The sequence below is a fragment of the Mauremys mutica genome, chromosome 2, assembly GCF_020497125.1.
Source record: "Mauremys mutica isolate MM-2020 ecotype Southern chromosome 2, ASM2049712v1, whole genome shotgun sequence".
In the NCBI taxonomy this organism is placed as follows: domain Eukaryota; kingdom Metazoa; phylum Chordata; order Testudines; family Geoemydidae; genus Mauremys; species Mauremys mutica.
This window is the reverse complement of record NC_059073.1, coordinates 248,897,029-248,914,921: the sequence shown is the minus strand read 5'-3', so window position 1 is coordinate 248,914,921 and position 17,893 is coordinate 248,897,029. Positions and strand designations below refer to the sequence as shown.

Sequence of the window (17,893 nt, the reverse complement as noted above, 5' to 3'; positions counted from 1 at the left end):
GCCAAGGTAATGCAGCTCCCCAGGCATGCGCCCACTCTGGAACATAAACCCAAAATTATACCATCCTGCACTGCACAGGGAACTGTACAGCATAAACTCAGAGTTCCCCCCCTCCCCCCGTGGAGAGGCATATGCAACAGCCCCTCTGAGCTAAGATTCCCACACACTTCACTCCAAACTCACTGGTTTAGATAAAGAAAAAACAAGCCTCTTTAGTACAAAAAATAGATTTTAAGTGATTATAAATTATAGCAAACAGATCAAAGCAGATTACTTAGTAAATAAACAAAAATGCAAACTAAGTCTAAGATACTAGAAAGATAGAATATGAATTAGCAAATTCTCACCCTAGCTGGTGATACAAGCAGGCTGCAGATTAAGGGGCAAGCTGTGCTTGCTTTACAGCTTGGAATCCTCAAGTCTTTCATACACAGGCTAGAAATTCCTTTAGCCTGGGTCCTGCACTTTCCCCAGTTCAATCATTGTTTCTCAGGTGTTTCCAGGAGTCTGCTTAGGTGGGGAGTGAACAGATGATGTCACTCCCTGCCTTAAATAGCTTTAGCATATGGTGGGAACCCTTTGTTTCAAAAGTTAGTCCCCAGACCAGTTTGTGGAAAAATACTGACATCCCAAGATGGAGTCCAGAGCCATGTGGCCTGGTCACATGTCCTTCTAGAGTCATAGCAGCCATTACTTACAGGCTGTCTGGAGTGTTCCCTGGAAAGTCACCAGGTGGGAGATAAGCTTCTCCTAAGGCCTATTATTTTCCTTCATGGCTCACTGCCCTGAATAAGCCCTTCTCAACCAGCTATCTAGACTGAAAATGTCTTGTCTAGTGGGAGTTACCCAAGTGTGACTCCATTTGAAGTACAGATATATAGTATTTATAACTTCAGATACAAAAATGATACATGCATACAAATGGGATAATCATAGACTATGAGGGTTGGAAGGGACCTCAGGAGGTCATCTAGTCCAACCCCCTGCTCAAAGCAGGACCAATCTCCAGACAGATTATTACCCCAGTTCCCTAAATGGCCCCCTCAAGGATTGAACTCACAAACCTGGGTTTAGCAGGCCAATGCTCAAACCACTGAGCTATCCCTTCCCCACCCTCATAATCATATTCAGCAAATCATAACTTTTTTAATGACATCATACATGACCCATCTTGCATAAAATACATCATAATTATGCTATAATCATATCATATCACTATGAAGAATATGGGGTGCAGTGTCACACCCTCCTTCACATTTTACTGTTCCTTCATGCTTAAAGATACCCTCATTTTTCTCCAAAGATTGCTTCGGCATTCAAAGTATCAGAACTATTTTTCCTGGAAAACTAATGAGGTTGTAATAGCAAGAAAAGACTAAAACTTCAGCTATAGTTTGACCAGAAATCAAGGGTTAGGGAGAGTGAATCTTTCATAGACATACCTTTTACTCACCTGTTGAGGTTTAAAACCTCCTGTCAGTTTTAAACAATCTAAGACAACCAAGTAGAGGCAGATTTTATTATCTGAGGATTCCCACAAAGGCTGAGAAAGGGCAAGAATAAACTGTAAAGCAAGTTACACGGTGTACACGGTGTTAGTGCAACACTTCTGGGCAAGGGCAGAAAACAAATATTCCAACATTCATTCAAGCATAGTTCAATTATGCTATGTATTGCATACACAATGAGTCCCTGCCATATAGGTAGTTGTATGCACTAGGCACCAGGAGAAAAAAAATAAAGTCGTCTATGTAGTGAAACTGTTCACATACTGTTTGATAACCAAAGAGACACTGCAGTAACATGAAGACAGTACGTGTATGTGTATGTATATATATATATATATATATATATAGTGACAAAGTCAGGCTGGACAGCTGCAAGAGAATAGGGGAAGGGCTATGTTAGCCCTAGAATGATAAAGGCCCTTTTCCCTATAAACTGAGGGGTTACCTCAGTGCAACTAGGGACACCTTAGTTCAACTAAGGGCTGCCTGAGACAATTATAAACCCCTCTTCTGGTGAGAGGGGGCAGAGAGACAAGTTGTTGTAGGGCTAGTGGTAGCTGGAAAATAGGCTTCTCCAGGTTGAGAGGCTGCTCTCCTCCTGGCAGGAGAAACAACTAAACTGAATGCCTGTTTAGGGGAAGGATTGGTACCCCGGGGCCAGTAACGGGACAACACCCTCCCCAGAGACGGGATAGGAAAAGGTATCCTCCTGTATTGTGTGTTTGTGAATTTGTCTCTTTTGTTTGGAGCACTCTTTGGGCCTGCCCCAAAGCCTTCCTTGAAAATACTGATAAATAAAAAGGGAAAGAAACACTGTCCAGAGTGGGGCTGATTTACTGCAGGCCCTGCCACCAGCAAAGGGGGAAGCGCTAAGCCTGGCAAGACAGATGAGGTGAAAAACTCTGGAGGTCAGAGACAATGTATTCAGATTAATGCCTGCAACATCTCAGCTTGGGGGGGGTGGTAACCCTCACTCCCAAAGACTACAATAGCTACAAATGGAATAGTGAGTGTACTTTAATTCCTGAAGGCAAATTTATCTTAAAAATCAAGGGTTCCTTGGACAGAGGGCCATTGCAATATTCTCGGCCTTCTGGCTAAGAGGGGTGAAAACATTACCTACAGTGATATAAACAGCAATCCTTTAAAGAAGGAGGATGGGTTACATAAGAGTCAGTATTTCAAGCACATTTTGTTTGTGTAAATTTTTTTAGATGTTTGACAACAAAAAAATTTCAAGTCTACTCAAACTATAGTCGATGAATTCTTTTGCAGACTATCTAGAATTAAGTTGCTTCAAACATGGTAGATAAGAAAAATACAATCAAGTTGCCAAATATGGATTATAAAAGTAACTACCCGCCAGACTAATATTAGTATGATACTTAAATATTCAGCATGCACCTCAGTTAACTAGTTGTTTAAATTATTTGTTTTCCAAACAAGGGTAGTTGCATCATTAAATGCTGTTTAAAATATTGAATACTGATTCTAACATTATTTTAAAATTAGCACTTTTGAAAAACCTCTTCGTATTTTATGCTAGGAAAAATTACATAAGATGGAACAAACCTGCAATCTATTTCCAGGAACAAATCCATATGGCTAAGAAATATACCACAGACATGCTTTATTTTTTACACTTTGTAATGGGGTAGAGTACTACAAGTCATGGCAACATACTGCATTAATAGTGAGTCTAGAAAATTTAGGCAAGGCATAGTTTTCTTTTAGATAACACTTCAATCTCTAGAAAATGGTTTCTATTTTGTATGCTGCATTTAACAGTGTAATAGTTGCTAGTCAACAATTTATCTTTCTGAATAACCAAAACTAAGGCTTAATCTTAAACAATAAATAAAAGTACCTCTAACAAAAGAGGTAATTAGTGCTATCTTGCATCATAATACTCTCTAGTATAAGAGCTTATAAATCTGGCTTCACATTTCAAAATAATGCTAAGTAGCTGTAAGAGGTCATTAACTGACAAATGTACAAAGGGTAAAAACCCCAGCGATTCAATAGAATCAGTAAGTTTTAAGTACTTAAATATAAAATGTAATGGAAAGATGCTATGCAAATATTTGCATCTTGTCCATGCTGGTTCCCCAAACTATCAAAAGGCATTTGATTATATTGAATACATCTTAGGGCTTGACTACATGTGCTATGTTCCTTGAGCTGTGCCACTATAGCACTTCAGTGTGGACATTACCTATGCACACCTGTGGGGTTCTCCCGTCAGCATAGGTAATCCAGAGGTGGAAGCTAGGTCAACAGAAGAATTCTTCCATCCACCTAATGCTGTCTTTTGCAGGGGTTAGGCTTGCATAGCTATGTGTCTCAGGGATGTGGATTTTTCCACACCTCTGAGAAACTTAGCTATCTCGCTGTAAATTCCCAGGGTAGACCAGCATTACTTGGTCTCAAATTAAAATTAACCAATGTTCTTCCAGTTTAGGTCAGTTAATTCCTCCTTAACCTGCAAGGTGTGTGGGGTTTGTTTTTTATTTTTTTCATTTTTAAATTCTAAGCCATGATACTTGTAGAAACTTGCCAACCCCGACCCAAAGCACTACAAGTATGACAGTACTGTACTTGTAGTTTCAGGTGGTTTAATCTGTTACAATAAATCTGTTTTGAAAAAGCACAAGCCTTTTTCATACTTCTATAATCTGCAAATTGCTACAAGCCTGATGCTGAGTTCCTTGCTCAGGATCAGGCCCTACTTTGTTTATAATTTTTTTTACTTTATTAAAAAAGTGAAACCCATTAAAGGAAATTCAAAGTTAAAGGTTCAAATTTTGTCCTGGCAAGAGCATGTTTTTAAATTTGTTTGTTTTGCATTTCCAAAGATACTTCCCCAAGAAGTAACTTGAGCCAAGATGTAAATATGCACAGGGTAGTGGATTACATTTGTTAACCCCAGAAAACAGGGGATATGATAAGAAAGCTTTGGAATGGTAAATATCAAGACAAAATATACATAACAAATGCACTGATATCTAATATAATTTACAATAACCATTTAACCATATTTATCAACAGAGTACGTAAATTTAAGGTCTGTCCTCAGAAATTTAAGACCATTTTGTAATTCTGTTTAAGTGGCACAAAAAAACTGGATGTTATTTCCATCATCTCAGTTTAATAATCCAGTAAATTACAAAAAAGACAAAGAGTGCAAAGAGCATCATGTAGCACAATAGTTTTGTCTGGCTGCCTCTGGAGAGCGTTTTCAGTCTGCCTATAGTCGCATCTAGAAATCCACCCGTAGAATCAAAGTCAGAGTCCTACAAAAGAGGAGAACATATAGAGATTCATTCTAAGAAAATAATACCATACTGCAATGGACTATTCACAATCACTTCTTGCATTTGTCTTTTCTTCCTATATTTAGAGTATTAAAAAACATTTCAAACCAGCATATGAACAGGCAGTTACATCTTGCTAGCCTATAACAAAGAGAAGTCCTCCTTTATGTCCATTGTATCTGATTACCTATTTTCAGGTACATCTTGCGCAAGTAACCAATTTTCTCTGATTTTTTAAAATCAATTTAGCACTGACATGCCTCCTGTACAGGTTTGTCAAAGCTATACTTTAATTCCTATTGCATGTTTGCTTTAATAGAGCAGAAATAATTAGACTCATCTGGGACCTACCAATTTTGACTGCTCCTTTAAAAGTTATATTCATACAAAGGCCATGTCTACACTTACTAGGGATCAACACTGCTGCAGGAGGTCTAGTGAACACCCGCTAAATCAACCACAGAGCACTCTCCGGTTGACTCTGGTACTCCACCGGAACAAGAAGATTAAAGTAAGAGATGCAGCGCGATGCAGATACTGCAGTAAGTCGACCTAAGCTACATCGACTCCAGCTACATTATTCACATAGCTGGAGTAGCGTAACTTAGGTCAAATTAGCCCAGTAGCGTAGACAAGGCCAAAGTGTTTATATGAGGAAGCACTGCTGCTATAGAAATAGTAGCTAATGGTCAATTTGGAGGATAGAACTGTTCCTCCCTTTTGTCCCTATAATAAAGGAATTAACATTTTTGTGGTATGATATAAAATAAGGGATAAATTGTTAGTACCATCACTTAATATAAAAAAGGCCAACTATAAACAAGCATGTGTCTATATCACTGTAAAAATTCATAAGATTAGTTGCTACATACTTACCATGTCGGATAACATTTTATTTTGATTTTTAACTTCTGTTCCAATTTCAATGGAAAGCTATAAAAGAAGTGAGCATTACTATTACTTATATTGTTTGAGTCATATAAACCAGATTTGACTATTATATACTGGGAGGAGTCATTCTGGCAGTATCTGTCATCGCCAGTTTTTTTCTAGATGTAGTAACATGGATGCTATATTTGGAAAGAGGCCAGAGAAAAACACCTAGGCAGGAAATTGAGCACAAGTGCAATAAATAAGCTCCTCAGCTCTGGGACACTTGTTACGTTACACCATTCCCCTCCGGCAAAGCGGCTTTAACCCGAATGCATCTCCCTGATGTACACGGATCCTCTTCTGGTGATGTAGTGCCACCACCGCATCTACATTTATGTTGTATTAGTTTATGACAAGAACATATACAGCCTAGGACTGGCATTATTTTATGGTACACATTTTTTCCTCTGGATTTTTTTTTAGGTTCTCTATAAAGACTGACTCTGGAATCAAATAGTCAGAATAGAGCAAAGGTGTTTAGAGCCTTTTCCCTATTTTTCTCATTTTGCTAAGAACCACTCTTCACAGTAGAAGGAGACATAGCATGAATTACCAGAAAATTAAAAGATATGGGTCAAATTTACATAGCAATAAGCTACTCAAGGGTGCAGTTATCGGGCTATTGGTACACCGCTTGGATGGCTGAATGTACTGTCTGTGTTCCTGGCTCTCAGTGCACCTGAAGTATATGGCAATCACCTAACTAATGCACACCCTGGAGTAGCTTATTGCAATATTATTAACACAGATATGTTGATTTCAAACTTTCCTACCCAGGGCCACCCAAATGACCTACTTTTGTGTGTCATGATCCCATTCCCATGGTCTTTTGCTGTTTTTGTATGAGGGTACTGTGCAGATGATTCTAAGTGGCACTTATCAGGAGTACAGCATGGTGCTAGCAGTAGGGAAGGTGGTTAGCAGTGACAAGCTGAGAGAGCAGAAATCAGAGCTTCTCCTTCCTGCCCTTTAGCTCACTCCACTAGATCTTAGCAGTCACTGTGTTTTGGTGATTTTTACTTCAAAACCCCAACTACCCCTTGTGATGCAACCCCTAGTTCAAAGTATGATTTAAGACAACCGCATTTATTTAAGCTAATCTGTCTCTATGCTTGTCTAACTGGAACTGAATTGCTTAATTATGAACAACAGTCTGAGCAATAAGATTGTAAGGGCTTTGATTCTGTAAAATTCATTGCCTTGCACCACATCTCTAGAAACAGCACCTATAGTGAGGGCTTGGAATGGACTAACTATTGGAAAAATGAAATTTCTTGTTGAGTAGAGTGGACTCCCGGGGTTTTGGTTAGAAAAGGGTTTAAAAATACAATCCTCAGTCTCTAGAACGAGTTAAGATTCCCTAGGCAAGATGTTTCTTCTTTTGAGGAAATCAGGATGTTACTTCCTATTCCATATTATAAATTCATAAATAGATGTAGTAAAAGTTGTCCAAACCTCAACTTGAAGGACCTGATTGTCCTTCAACTACTGTCTCTGCTAAACACAAGTAGTCTAATTCCTTAAGTTAACAGGAACAAACAAACAAAAATTGGTTGCCAGGTCAATTACTGAGCTAAACCCAGGCTTCTAGTTTCCCTGGCCAGTGTGATTCATACTCGAGGAAATGCTGACTCCTAGAGTTGAGAATAAGCAGTAGGTATAGACTCTGCTGTCCTCAACAGGCGAGGAGGAGCCTCATGATTAGCCAAAAAGGACAGCTGGAGCTAAAATCTAATTAAAGAGGAAATCAGCTACACGAATGAATGCACTGTGCTTTTTGACTGGCAATATTTTTTTCTTTTATTCAATTTACGTTCTAAACTTTTACTCTATTCCCACTTCACTGGATCATAAGATTTTGTGCACTTAATTCACTCCAAGTGATGATGCCACTATAATTATATACTTACTGATTTTATGGCAGAGACTTTTGTACGCAGACTTTCAGTTAACCTTTCATTTTCTTCTTCATGTACACTATACCCACTATTGGTATAGCCATAGTTACCAGTAGCTGCTCCTTCACCTTAAAAAAAAAAAAAGACCAGTAAATCAGGTTTACAGACAGGAAATATCATCCAAGCAAAATACAGTATCATGGGGGTCCCAATCCATTTATGGTTACAAATGCATTTCCTTGTGCATCCCTGCAGCATCCTCAAGAATGAATAAGAGACATTGTTAACAATACAAATTCTCTCAGCCATTTAGAACATCGAGTTTAGCTTTCAATTCAGAAATCGGGAAATTAAAAGATTCTTTGGTAACCTTGATTTAACTAAATCATATATCATGACCCAATTTTGCCCTCAGATGCAGTAAATTTTTGTATTCTCCAAGGAAGACAGCCTGAATGGTAAAAGCATACCTGAAAGTAGCACTGAGTCCATTGTATATTAAGGTACACATTCCTAATTATGCCATACATGGAATGCAGGAGTTAAGGTTACTCAGTAAGAGTCTTCATAGTTTTGACTTTGGAATGTTTACATTGTAACCTGTTATATTAAATATAGGTTTTAATGTCCCTTTAGTTAATAAAAAGGGAAAAGGATTAACATACAGGCTGCATAATCAGAGGTTTACTCATGTGTCTACCAGCAAGAGGCCTCTGCCTTGCGGTGGGATGCTGCACTTGGCAAGTCATCTACTAGTTGGATGAAGGAGCTTCAGAGCTGCTACCCAGACTGTCAACTGGCAGATGACTGACCAGTAGAGAGTCTGTGCCAAGATCATCAGCTTAGTATGCTCACCCTCTCCCACCTCTAATAAAGGGACTGTCCAACCAGCAGCTAAACAGCACACTGGGAGAGGGATGCACCATGATCCCTGCATTCTCTCCCCTCCACCCACCCACACCACCCAGTACTCAAAGCAAAAGCAGTCTAGCTTTGCAGGCTAAGAGGAATAGCAGGGTGAAGCAGGCCAGAAGTAGAAGACATATCAAGGGAGGTGGCTGGGTAAAAGTCTGAGTTTCCAGGATTGGGAAAGAGAATGATGAAGTAAAACAGGAACAACAACAAAACAAAAAACCTGCTAACCTTTAGAGTAGAGACTGTATTTACTTTCAGCTAGCAATCTAGTTCCTATCATCATTTATCATGAGTAGCTTAAAATTTCAAATCACACTAAAACTGTTAGAATCTCCCTGACAAATTAATTCTCTCAGTTCATCTCTGAAAAGGTTTTGAGAGAGGAGACAGAGCAATCATATCCACAAGACTAGAATAATGCATTGATATTATCTCTTGACTTATTTCACACTGTACCATACACAGTAAAGGCATACACAGGAAAACAAGATAACTAGATAACTGATATTATGGATTTATGATATTCCATAATGCCAAGGTGTTTTTTTTGTTTGTTGGGTGGTTTTGTTTTGACAGATGCAGAATAATTCTTTTTTTTTTTTTTCACAAGTTGGCTTGATGACAAGTTTTCAGTTAGGACGAATGAACTGGAAAGCTTCCATTTTACTATCATGTTATTCAAAAATGGAAAAATTGATCTTTTTTCTTTTAATTTTTTTCCAGTCAGATTTGGATTAAGACCAAGAATGGAAAGTTGGCTCAAAAGGAACCTTTTTGCAGAGTTACAAGCATGTGCAAAATATGAGGTTATAACTGAAGTAACCTTATGGTATTCATTACTAAGTGAATATTATAGTAGGGATGTGTTTACAATGAACTTTGATAATCTGTAGCTTGGAGCCAAAGTCCAGTAGTTATACATCAAAAGGCAGTCTTTTACAAATGGAACAAGCACTCCCAGCCTTTTTAATAAGCAAACCCCATATTTACATAAACCACAACTCCAAGTGGGAATGGGGTTGTCAGACAGGTATGGAAGAAGTACAAAGGCAGACTTCTGAAGTTTAAGAGAAATCAATGCCATGTGTGTACTGTCACACAACATTGTGTGCGGTCATTATGGTAATAAGCAGTATGCAGTAAGCACCACTGTGTAATAGGCAGCTAAAGAACGGACAGGTGGCTGGAAGCAATGACAGAAATTCTAGAAATTATAAGTATTTATAAGAATAGAAGAATTTACCTAGACAACCTCTCTCAATGTGCCTCAATCTGAGGGGGACTGGGTAGGAAAGTAGAAACTGAATAGACTAAATAAAACATTTCTCCTAAAATAAAATGTAAGAGTCTATCAAGAGTTGTGAACTAGGAAGACAGAGGATTCACACTCATCTCAGAGTGCACAAAACATTGTTTTATTTTGTTTTTTTGGATTCTTTAAGATCAAATATTCTATTGACTGAAACCATCTACCAAAATGATAGAGCACAAAGTTTAATAACTCTAAGCAAGCAGGACATTTTTTAATGCCATCATAATAGCGATATAGCCACATGATCAATTTAAGTCACTTTGTCTGGCCTTCTAATAGCTTTTCAACATCAGTTTCATTCAGGAACAGTCTGTTAGTCTGGTACCAAAAAGATGGCAAATACTATAGGAAATGCTGAAAAGCAAGGCACTGAATTTTATCAATTTGCAACCTCCTTTTTATGTTGAACATTACCTTCAGTGTACCACAAAATGAGCAATTAGGAGAAGTGTCTGAAGCACTTCAACCTTAGTATACCCATCCAGACATATTTAAATTTGCAGGTCTTGCAAGTGAAGAAAGGGGAAAAATTAAAAGAATGAATATTATAGAGTGAGCTGGTAACAACCCCTATATTTTAATAACTTTGACATCAATGGTCTAATATGACCCAGGAATGGGTACAAAATCCATTCAGGGAAAGTATGTTCCCATTTAATACTGATCCCATGTCTGAACAGAAAAATCAAAGAATACTGTCTGAATTAATCATCCTAAACTTCTGATGATATAAATGATCACATGATATAAATCTTGTGGATGAAGTATTAATTCCTACCAATCCTAGAATGTATTGTGGAAGCTCAAAAGTTCTTTTACTATCACCATCAACACCATGGTTGGTTGACCGAAAGATGAGGATGTCCAAACTTCCCAAAGACTCTGTGGAATTCAGGAACAGTATCTATATTTGCACCCAACTACCATAAACGTTAAAATGTATAATGAACACAAACTTTTTTTGAGGAAAAAACCTATCTAAAGATAATTTTAATTAAGATACATTGTAGCTCAAAGATATCTCATCATGGAATAGGGATTATAAATTCTAATTCTATAGTATGAGACAATATATTCATGTAATGGTTAAGAAAAGTTTTGTAAATGAGTTCCAATAATTCATGGATTAGGGACCCTATTTTATGGGGTTCCACAGGCTTCTGTACAGATTATTTAGGTTAATCTTTCTATCTACCCAATGGGACTCCATGCTCAGTTTAGAAGATACCATCAGAGATGTTTAGTTTTGCAGTTCTCAAACTGTGGATTTGTGTCTCCAGAGATAACATGCTTGTTAACAGCAAAAATGTTTGTAAATAAATAAATAATATATAGATGTGAGAAGTACCAGACCTCAAATCTATTGTTCCTCTGCAAATTTGTGTACACAGAGACAATCCCTTACCTCTCTCTAAAAGTGCAAAGTTTCAAAAAATTCAATGAATAGAAGATTGTTGGTGGCGGAATAGATCTGGACAAGGAGAAGAAGTCTGGAGATAAACGTGAGAAGTGAGGGACATATGCTTGTTTTGTTAAAATATTATATGTTTGCTGTTGAAGAAAAAAATCCAGAATACTTAATGTTGTTGTTTTAGTTAAATAAAACAATTTAAATGTCTGTCTGGTGATGTTCTCCTCTTAATACAGCATGGAAAGAAAATCCTCCAAATATTAATGATTAACCTGTTGAACTGGAGATAGTTCACCTCCCAATGACTTCATAAATATGTTTCAATTACCTTTGGTAAATTAAATAACCAAAGAACCATTCATTTTCTGATATAGCTGTAAAACTAATCTGAAAAGTTTTCAAAATAGTGTGTACCTTCTAAAAATGTAACCTACATCTATCTCTGAGTTGTGAAGAATATGTATTAAGGCAGGGGTCGGCAACCTTTCAGAAGTGGTGTGCCGAGTCTTCATTCATTCACTCTAATTTAAGGTTTCCCGTGCCAGTAATACATTTTAACGTACTTAGAAGGTCTCTTTCTATAAGTCTATAATATATAACTAAACTACTGTTGTATGTAAAGTAAATAAGGTTTTTAAAATGTTTAAGAAGCTTCATTTAAAATTAAATAAAATGCAGAGCCCCCAGACCAGTGGCCAGGACCCAGGCAGTGTGAGTGCCACTGAAAATCAGCTTGCGTGCTGCCTTCGGCACCCGTGCATAGGTTGCCTACCCCTGTATTAAGGTTATAACAACCAACAAGAATGCACTTTTATGTAGAAATCCATGATTAAATTGAATCTTCCTGACTAGTGATTTAAATCAAATCCACCCTGATCAGAGGACCATAGGGAGAGGCACTAAACATTTTATTTTAAAAAAGCAACTAGAAGGTGTGTTTGGAGCAATCTGATGCTACAAGCTGACCATTCCTTCAGTGGAAATCTAACTTGATTTAATTAAAGAACTAGACCCCCACAAAAAAACCTGAAAGAATTCAGAAGCAGCTATGGAATCTATTACTTAACTAACAAGACTGATCCCAAGCACAAAGAAGCATAAGAAACATGGCTGATAGAATTTTTTTCTCTTCTAGCATTTAAAAGTAAAGATCAAGATTTCTACCCCAAATCTTGTTTGCAGAGTACGTTGTATCATGCAGTTGCATCATAATTAAGGCTCTGTGTTTGTCATGGAGGTCGCAGAGTCACAGATTCCTTGACATCCTGAGATCTCTGTGACTTCTGCAGTGGCCAGCTGCACAGGCGGCCCTGGGGACAGCCACACAAGCTGCTTCGGGAGCGGCTCCGCAGCCAGCTGCTGCTGGAGTGGTCCCAACCCCAGAGCCAGCCGCACCGGCCGCTGCTCTGGCAGCCCCAGGCAGTTGGCCCCAGGGACCACCTGAGCGGTGGCTGCTGCAGCTGGCCGCAGGGGAACACCTGAACAGCTACAGCTTGGCGGCCCCCCAGCACTTCCCTGCCCTGATTGTTGGTGCTGCAGGCTCCCCTCTGCAGCACACCCCCCTCCCCCACCTCCAAGATTCAACTGGGTACTTATGATACAAGTCATGGACAGGTCACAAGTCGTGATTTTTTTGTTTCTTGCCCGTGACCTGTATATGACTTTTAATCTTGGGTATTTATACTAAATCATAGCCTTAATCATAATGGAAGACTGGAAATAAAATAATAGTCCTAGAGCAGTTGAATTCTGTACATTTTAAAAAATATTGTTGGTATTTCAGTAGTATCTAAGGCCATATTTTCATTATAGGCTTCTTTTGACAGCGTGTAGAGCAAGGGTAGGCAACCTGCGGCACGCGAGCTGATTTTCAGCGGCACTCACACTGCCTGGGTTCTGGCCACCGGTCCAGGGGGGCTCTGCATTTTAATTTTAAATGAAGCTTCTTAAACATTTTGGAAACCTTATTTACTTTACATACAACAATAGTTTAGTTATATATTATAGACTTATAGAAAGAGACCTTCTAAAAACATTAAAATGTGTTATTGGCACGTGAAACCTTAAATTAGAGTGAACAAATGAAGACTCGGCACAGCACTTCTGAAAGGCTGCTGACCCCTGGTGTAGAGTATGTACTAAGGTGGCCCCCCAACCCCCAGCACAGGTTTAAATAGCAGTGTAGAAAGTGAGGCACAGCTTAGGTGAGTAAAGTACAGACATGCCTGAATGGTCAGGGTATGAACTCAGATACATATCCTACATGGCTCTCTACTTGCCCAAGCCATGCCTTCCTCTCTACATAGCTCTTTTTAGTCATGCAGTGTCCCACTGCTTCCCAGCTGGAGACTTTCCCCTTCCCTACCACAAGAAAAAACACCAGCAGTGGGTAAAGGCTCTGGCAGAGGCAGGCAGCAGGGAAAGGTTCCAGCAACTCCCCACTTCTAGAACCTTTCCTCACTTCAGGTAAGGACTCTAGCAAAGGGGAGGCAGCAGGAAAAGGCTCTGACAGCTCCCTGCTGCTGGAGCCCTTTGCCACCTGAGGGAAAGGTGCTGCCAGAACCTTGCCCTGCTGCAGATAAGGATTCTGGCGGCAGAGGAAGGCTCCAGCTGCAGCAAAAGGCTCTGGCAACTCCCCACCACAGGTAAAGACTCAGGCAGTGGGGAACAGCTCAGCCTCCCTCTGCCAGAGCCTTTTCTCACTGCAATGAAAGGCTTGGGGATCTGCTGAAGTCTTTCCATGCTGCCCCCCACCAGAGTCTTTCACTGACATGTAGCTACACACTGCAGTATGGACACAGCCTGCTTTTCACTGCACCATGTAGCTACACATACCCTATACAGTGTGTAGTGTAGACATAGCCTAAGGCCCCCAGTCAGGAATCAGGGCTCTGTTGTGCTACTCATGACAGAAACACAAAGATGATCTACTGGCCCAAAGAACTTACAGTCTAAGGCCTTATCTACACTTTAAATTTATACTAGCATAGTGATTTCAGTCAGGAGTGTAGGGATAAAAACTACACACTTGGTGACATAGCTCTGCTGACACTCCCCAGGGTATACGCAGCTATGCCAACAGAAGGTGGCTTCTCTTGGCAAAGGTAAGGTCATGAAGGGAAGTGGTGTTTTTATACCTGCAAAATTCATGTTTGTTGGCACTGCTTAGTCTACCCTAGTGGGCTATCCCGCCCTAGGATCTATAGTGTAAACATAGCCTACATAACAGAATCTGTTTTACTACATTCTGAATGGTTTGGTCAAAACTAATAGATCCTAACTACTTAGTAGCTTAGATAATCCATTATTTTATTCTTGTATTTTATTTACATAGTTACAGTTTTGTCAACTTTTTAACTTGTTAACTTTTTCCCACCATTATTGGGAAAATCCCAGCCTTACACAGTAGTGAAAGGACTTAACTGCAATGCGCTGTACAAGTTACAGTGCCTGCCCCAGACAGCAACGTGTTCACAACTTCCCATACTCCCTTTTACATAATCCTTCCAATGGCCAACATTCTTGTTACCCAACATTTAAAGGGTTATTTCCAAGCCACACTCTAGACACATCTGAACGTTTGATGCCAGCTGCAGAAGTAGCCTGTCTTCAGGCAGGAAATGAAGGGCAACAAATAACTACATATACATTTACAAATACGTTTTTCAAGTCAAGGCTCTAAAACAGAGTCCATGAGCTTAGTACTAACAGCATTTTAAATGTAGCTTCTTTCACTTCCTGTCAGCAGCAGCAGCAGGTTGGAGGATGCTCTCTACCACAGAGTTACACATGGGCCCTGAAATGACTCAGGCCTCCCACTTTCTGTAAATAACAACTGCTTGCTCAAGGGTATTGAGGGAAGCTCTGAAACAGCGACAACCTTCAATCCAGGGGGATAAGGGAAAGCAGCAGCTGGAGTGCTGCGAGTCCGATGAACTATGATCAGCGAGGTGGAAAGAAAAGGACCCCGAGGGCTTCCCCTAAGAAGTAGCTCAGCGCTGGGATGGTGTCTCGCTTCTGCAGCCTCCTCTCGGTGCCGCTTACTTCACAGGGGGCGCAACCCCGGCTGGAGTTTAGCCAGAGACTAGCTCAGCCCACGGGTAAGGCGGCCACAGAAACGATTCGCGCATCGTTTCCACCTCCGTGCACGGCCCGGACCCTCCTCCGGTCACCCCCCAACTCCCGGTTCCCGAGTCCGCCCCGCTCGGCCCTGCAAAGCCCGGGCCCCTCCCCCGGGCTCCCGCTTACCCAGCCCAGCGCGCCTCATCCCCGCGGCGGGACGGGCAGGGGACCGGCTCCCCGCCCGCTGAGGAAGCGGCTCTGCGCGTCAGCGGCCGAGCTCCGGCTTCCGGGCCCGCCTCAGTCACCAGCCCGCCCAAACGCCACGACATCGCTGCCCCACAGCCCTCTGGGTAACGCAGTCCCTCCACGTGCGGGGCCCTTCCGGCCCACGCGGGGCATCCTGGGAAGTGTAGTTAACAATACAAACAGCGATCCCTCTCTCATAGAGCTGGGAGGGCCCCTGAAAGGTCACTGAGTCCAGCCCCCTGCCTCAGTAGCAGGCCCAAGTACTGATTTTGCCCCAGATCCCTAAGTGGCCCCTCAAGGGATTTAAGCACACGACGGGATTTAAGCAGGCCAATGCTCAACCCCCTGAGCTATCCCTCCTCCTGCTTAGGGGGGGGTTTAATCTCACTTGAAGTTGAGTGATTTCCTAGTACTTGAGTTTAACGAAAATACTTTTATGAGGCTTATTTTTAGATTCTCCTAATCTAAGTGAGGCATTTACTAGAAAAAAGGAGGCTACGCTGGCAGGGGCAGCTCTAGCTTTTTTGCCGCCCCAAGCATGTCAGGCAGGAAGCCTTCGGGGACTTGCCTACGGGAGGTCCCCGGTCCCGCGGATTCGGCGGCACGCCTGCGGGAGGTCTGCCGGTCCCGCAGATTCGGCGTACCCGCCGCCAAATTGCCACCAAATCCATGGAACCGGCGGACCTCCCACAGGCAAGCCGCCGAAGGCAGCCTGACTCCCGCCCACCCAGGCACGCGCTTGGAGCGCTGGTGTCTGGAGCTGCCGCTGTACTCTGGGTTCTCTAATTCTATAGGAGACTGGCATCCTACATTATTTTTATTTATTATTTGTATTGCAGTTGTGTTTAGAAGTCCCAGTCCTGAACCAGAGTCCTGCTGTGCTACATACTATACAACTGCATAATAGAAAAATAGTCCCTGTCCCAAGGAGCTTGCAATTCAAGTATAAGAGGAGACAATGTGATTACAGACAAATCTGGGTGCATAATTAGACAATATTAGTCAGTACGATAGGCAGTGGGTTTTTAAAACAAATCATTCTCCTTTTGTGACACGAAAACCCTGGTAACTTCCAGCATTTCCTTTTTCTCTGCCTATCAGTTGAACAGATCTGTCAGCTACAGTGCTGCCTGATTTTAGCACATCTTTAAGATGAATATGGAAAAGACATGTATTTACTTTCTTTGCATGTAGAATTATTACATGATTTATATGTACAAGTAATATTGATTTAAAATTTCCCTTCCCAAGCACTAGAGTGTAGATTTAAATTTATGAATCAAAAGCCCACCCTAGCTAAAGTGTTTGCTTGTAATTGCTTGCCATCTCTCTCTAATAGTCAAGCCATTCTTTACCTCATTTTGGAGGCACATAATCAGAATAGGGAGCCTTGTGCCTATCTGAGTTGAATTCCTTTTTGCAGGTGTACAGCATGTACACAACACCAGCAGGATTAGAGGGAGGCAGTGAAGGTGACAATTTAGGAGGGGGCAAAGTAAAGAATGAAGGAGAAAGCAAAGCAGGAGGAAAAAAATAATTTTTCACCCTGTCCAGTACAATCTACCTTCAGCAGCAGGCAATTTTCCATAAAACCTTATCTGAAATGCTACAGCTCTTATTATTTACTCTATGTACTCTAGGTTTCATCTACATCAGTCCAGGAAAAATTATCAGTTCCTTCAGGAAAGGGAACAGTTTTCTCATACTGCTTTCCCCACTTCCATCCAGATCAAAGGTGCTTATTTGTGAGAAAGACTTTTAGGTACTTTACTACGCAGAGTTCACAGGTGGGGCCATTCCCTAACTTGGTTGTTGAACAAAGGGTTTTTTTTAAAGAAGTGATCCAGGATGCAGTTCTTTAAGTGGCAAGCTTCGGATTTAGCTTCATCTCTGGCAGTTGTGAAATCCATAGCTAAGGGCCATATTCTGAGAGAACTTCCTTCCCCTTGCAAATTTGAACCATAAGTAATAACATTTTCTTCCAGGGTGAGTGGCAGAGTGACAGTCTCTGTGGAAGTGCCTCAAACTCAAAAACAGAGAGTGAATTCCGGCCCCCACTGACGTCAGCGGCAAAACTTATTTTCTCTTCAATGCAACCAGAAGTTAACCCAGTCTTTTGCTATGAAATATAACCCCCCTTACATTTTTCTTTTATATTGTGCATGATTTGTCTGCTCTGTGATGAGGATTTCCTGGCTCTTTGTGATATTTCTTTATGTCATATTTCCCATTTTCCATGACTTGTTTCTCTATCTTCCTTGTTTTAGTTAGAAAAGGTAGATTTGTGCCATCAC

The 17,893-nt window shown here is 40.8% G+C and overlaps 1 protein-coding gene across 1 annotated transcript; it reads right to left on the bottom strand.

The window, feature by feature from the left end:
- Window positions 1-1,505: 1,505 nt before the first annotated feature.
- On the bottom strand, window positions 1,506-15,689 carry BET1 (Bet1 golgi vesicular membrane trafficking protein). Its single transcript, XM_045006212.1, has 4 exons — window positions 15,540-15,689; window positions 7,666-7,781; window positions 5,699-5,755; window positions 1,506-4,801 (listed from the first exon to the last, which is right to left on the bottom strand). The coding sequence occupies exons 1-4, from the start codon at window positions 15,556-15,558 to the stop codon at window positions 4,646-4,648; spliced, it is 348 nt and encodes a 115-aa protein (XP_044862147.1). The 5' UTR covers window positions 15,559-15,689; the 3' UTR covers window positions 1,506-4,645.
- Between the last annotated feature and the right edge of the window lie 2,204 nt (window positions 15,690-17,893).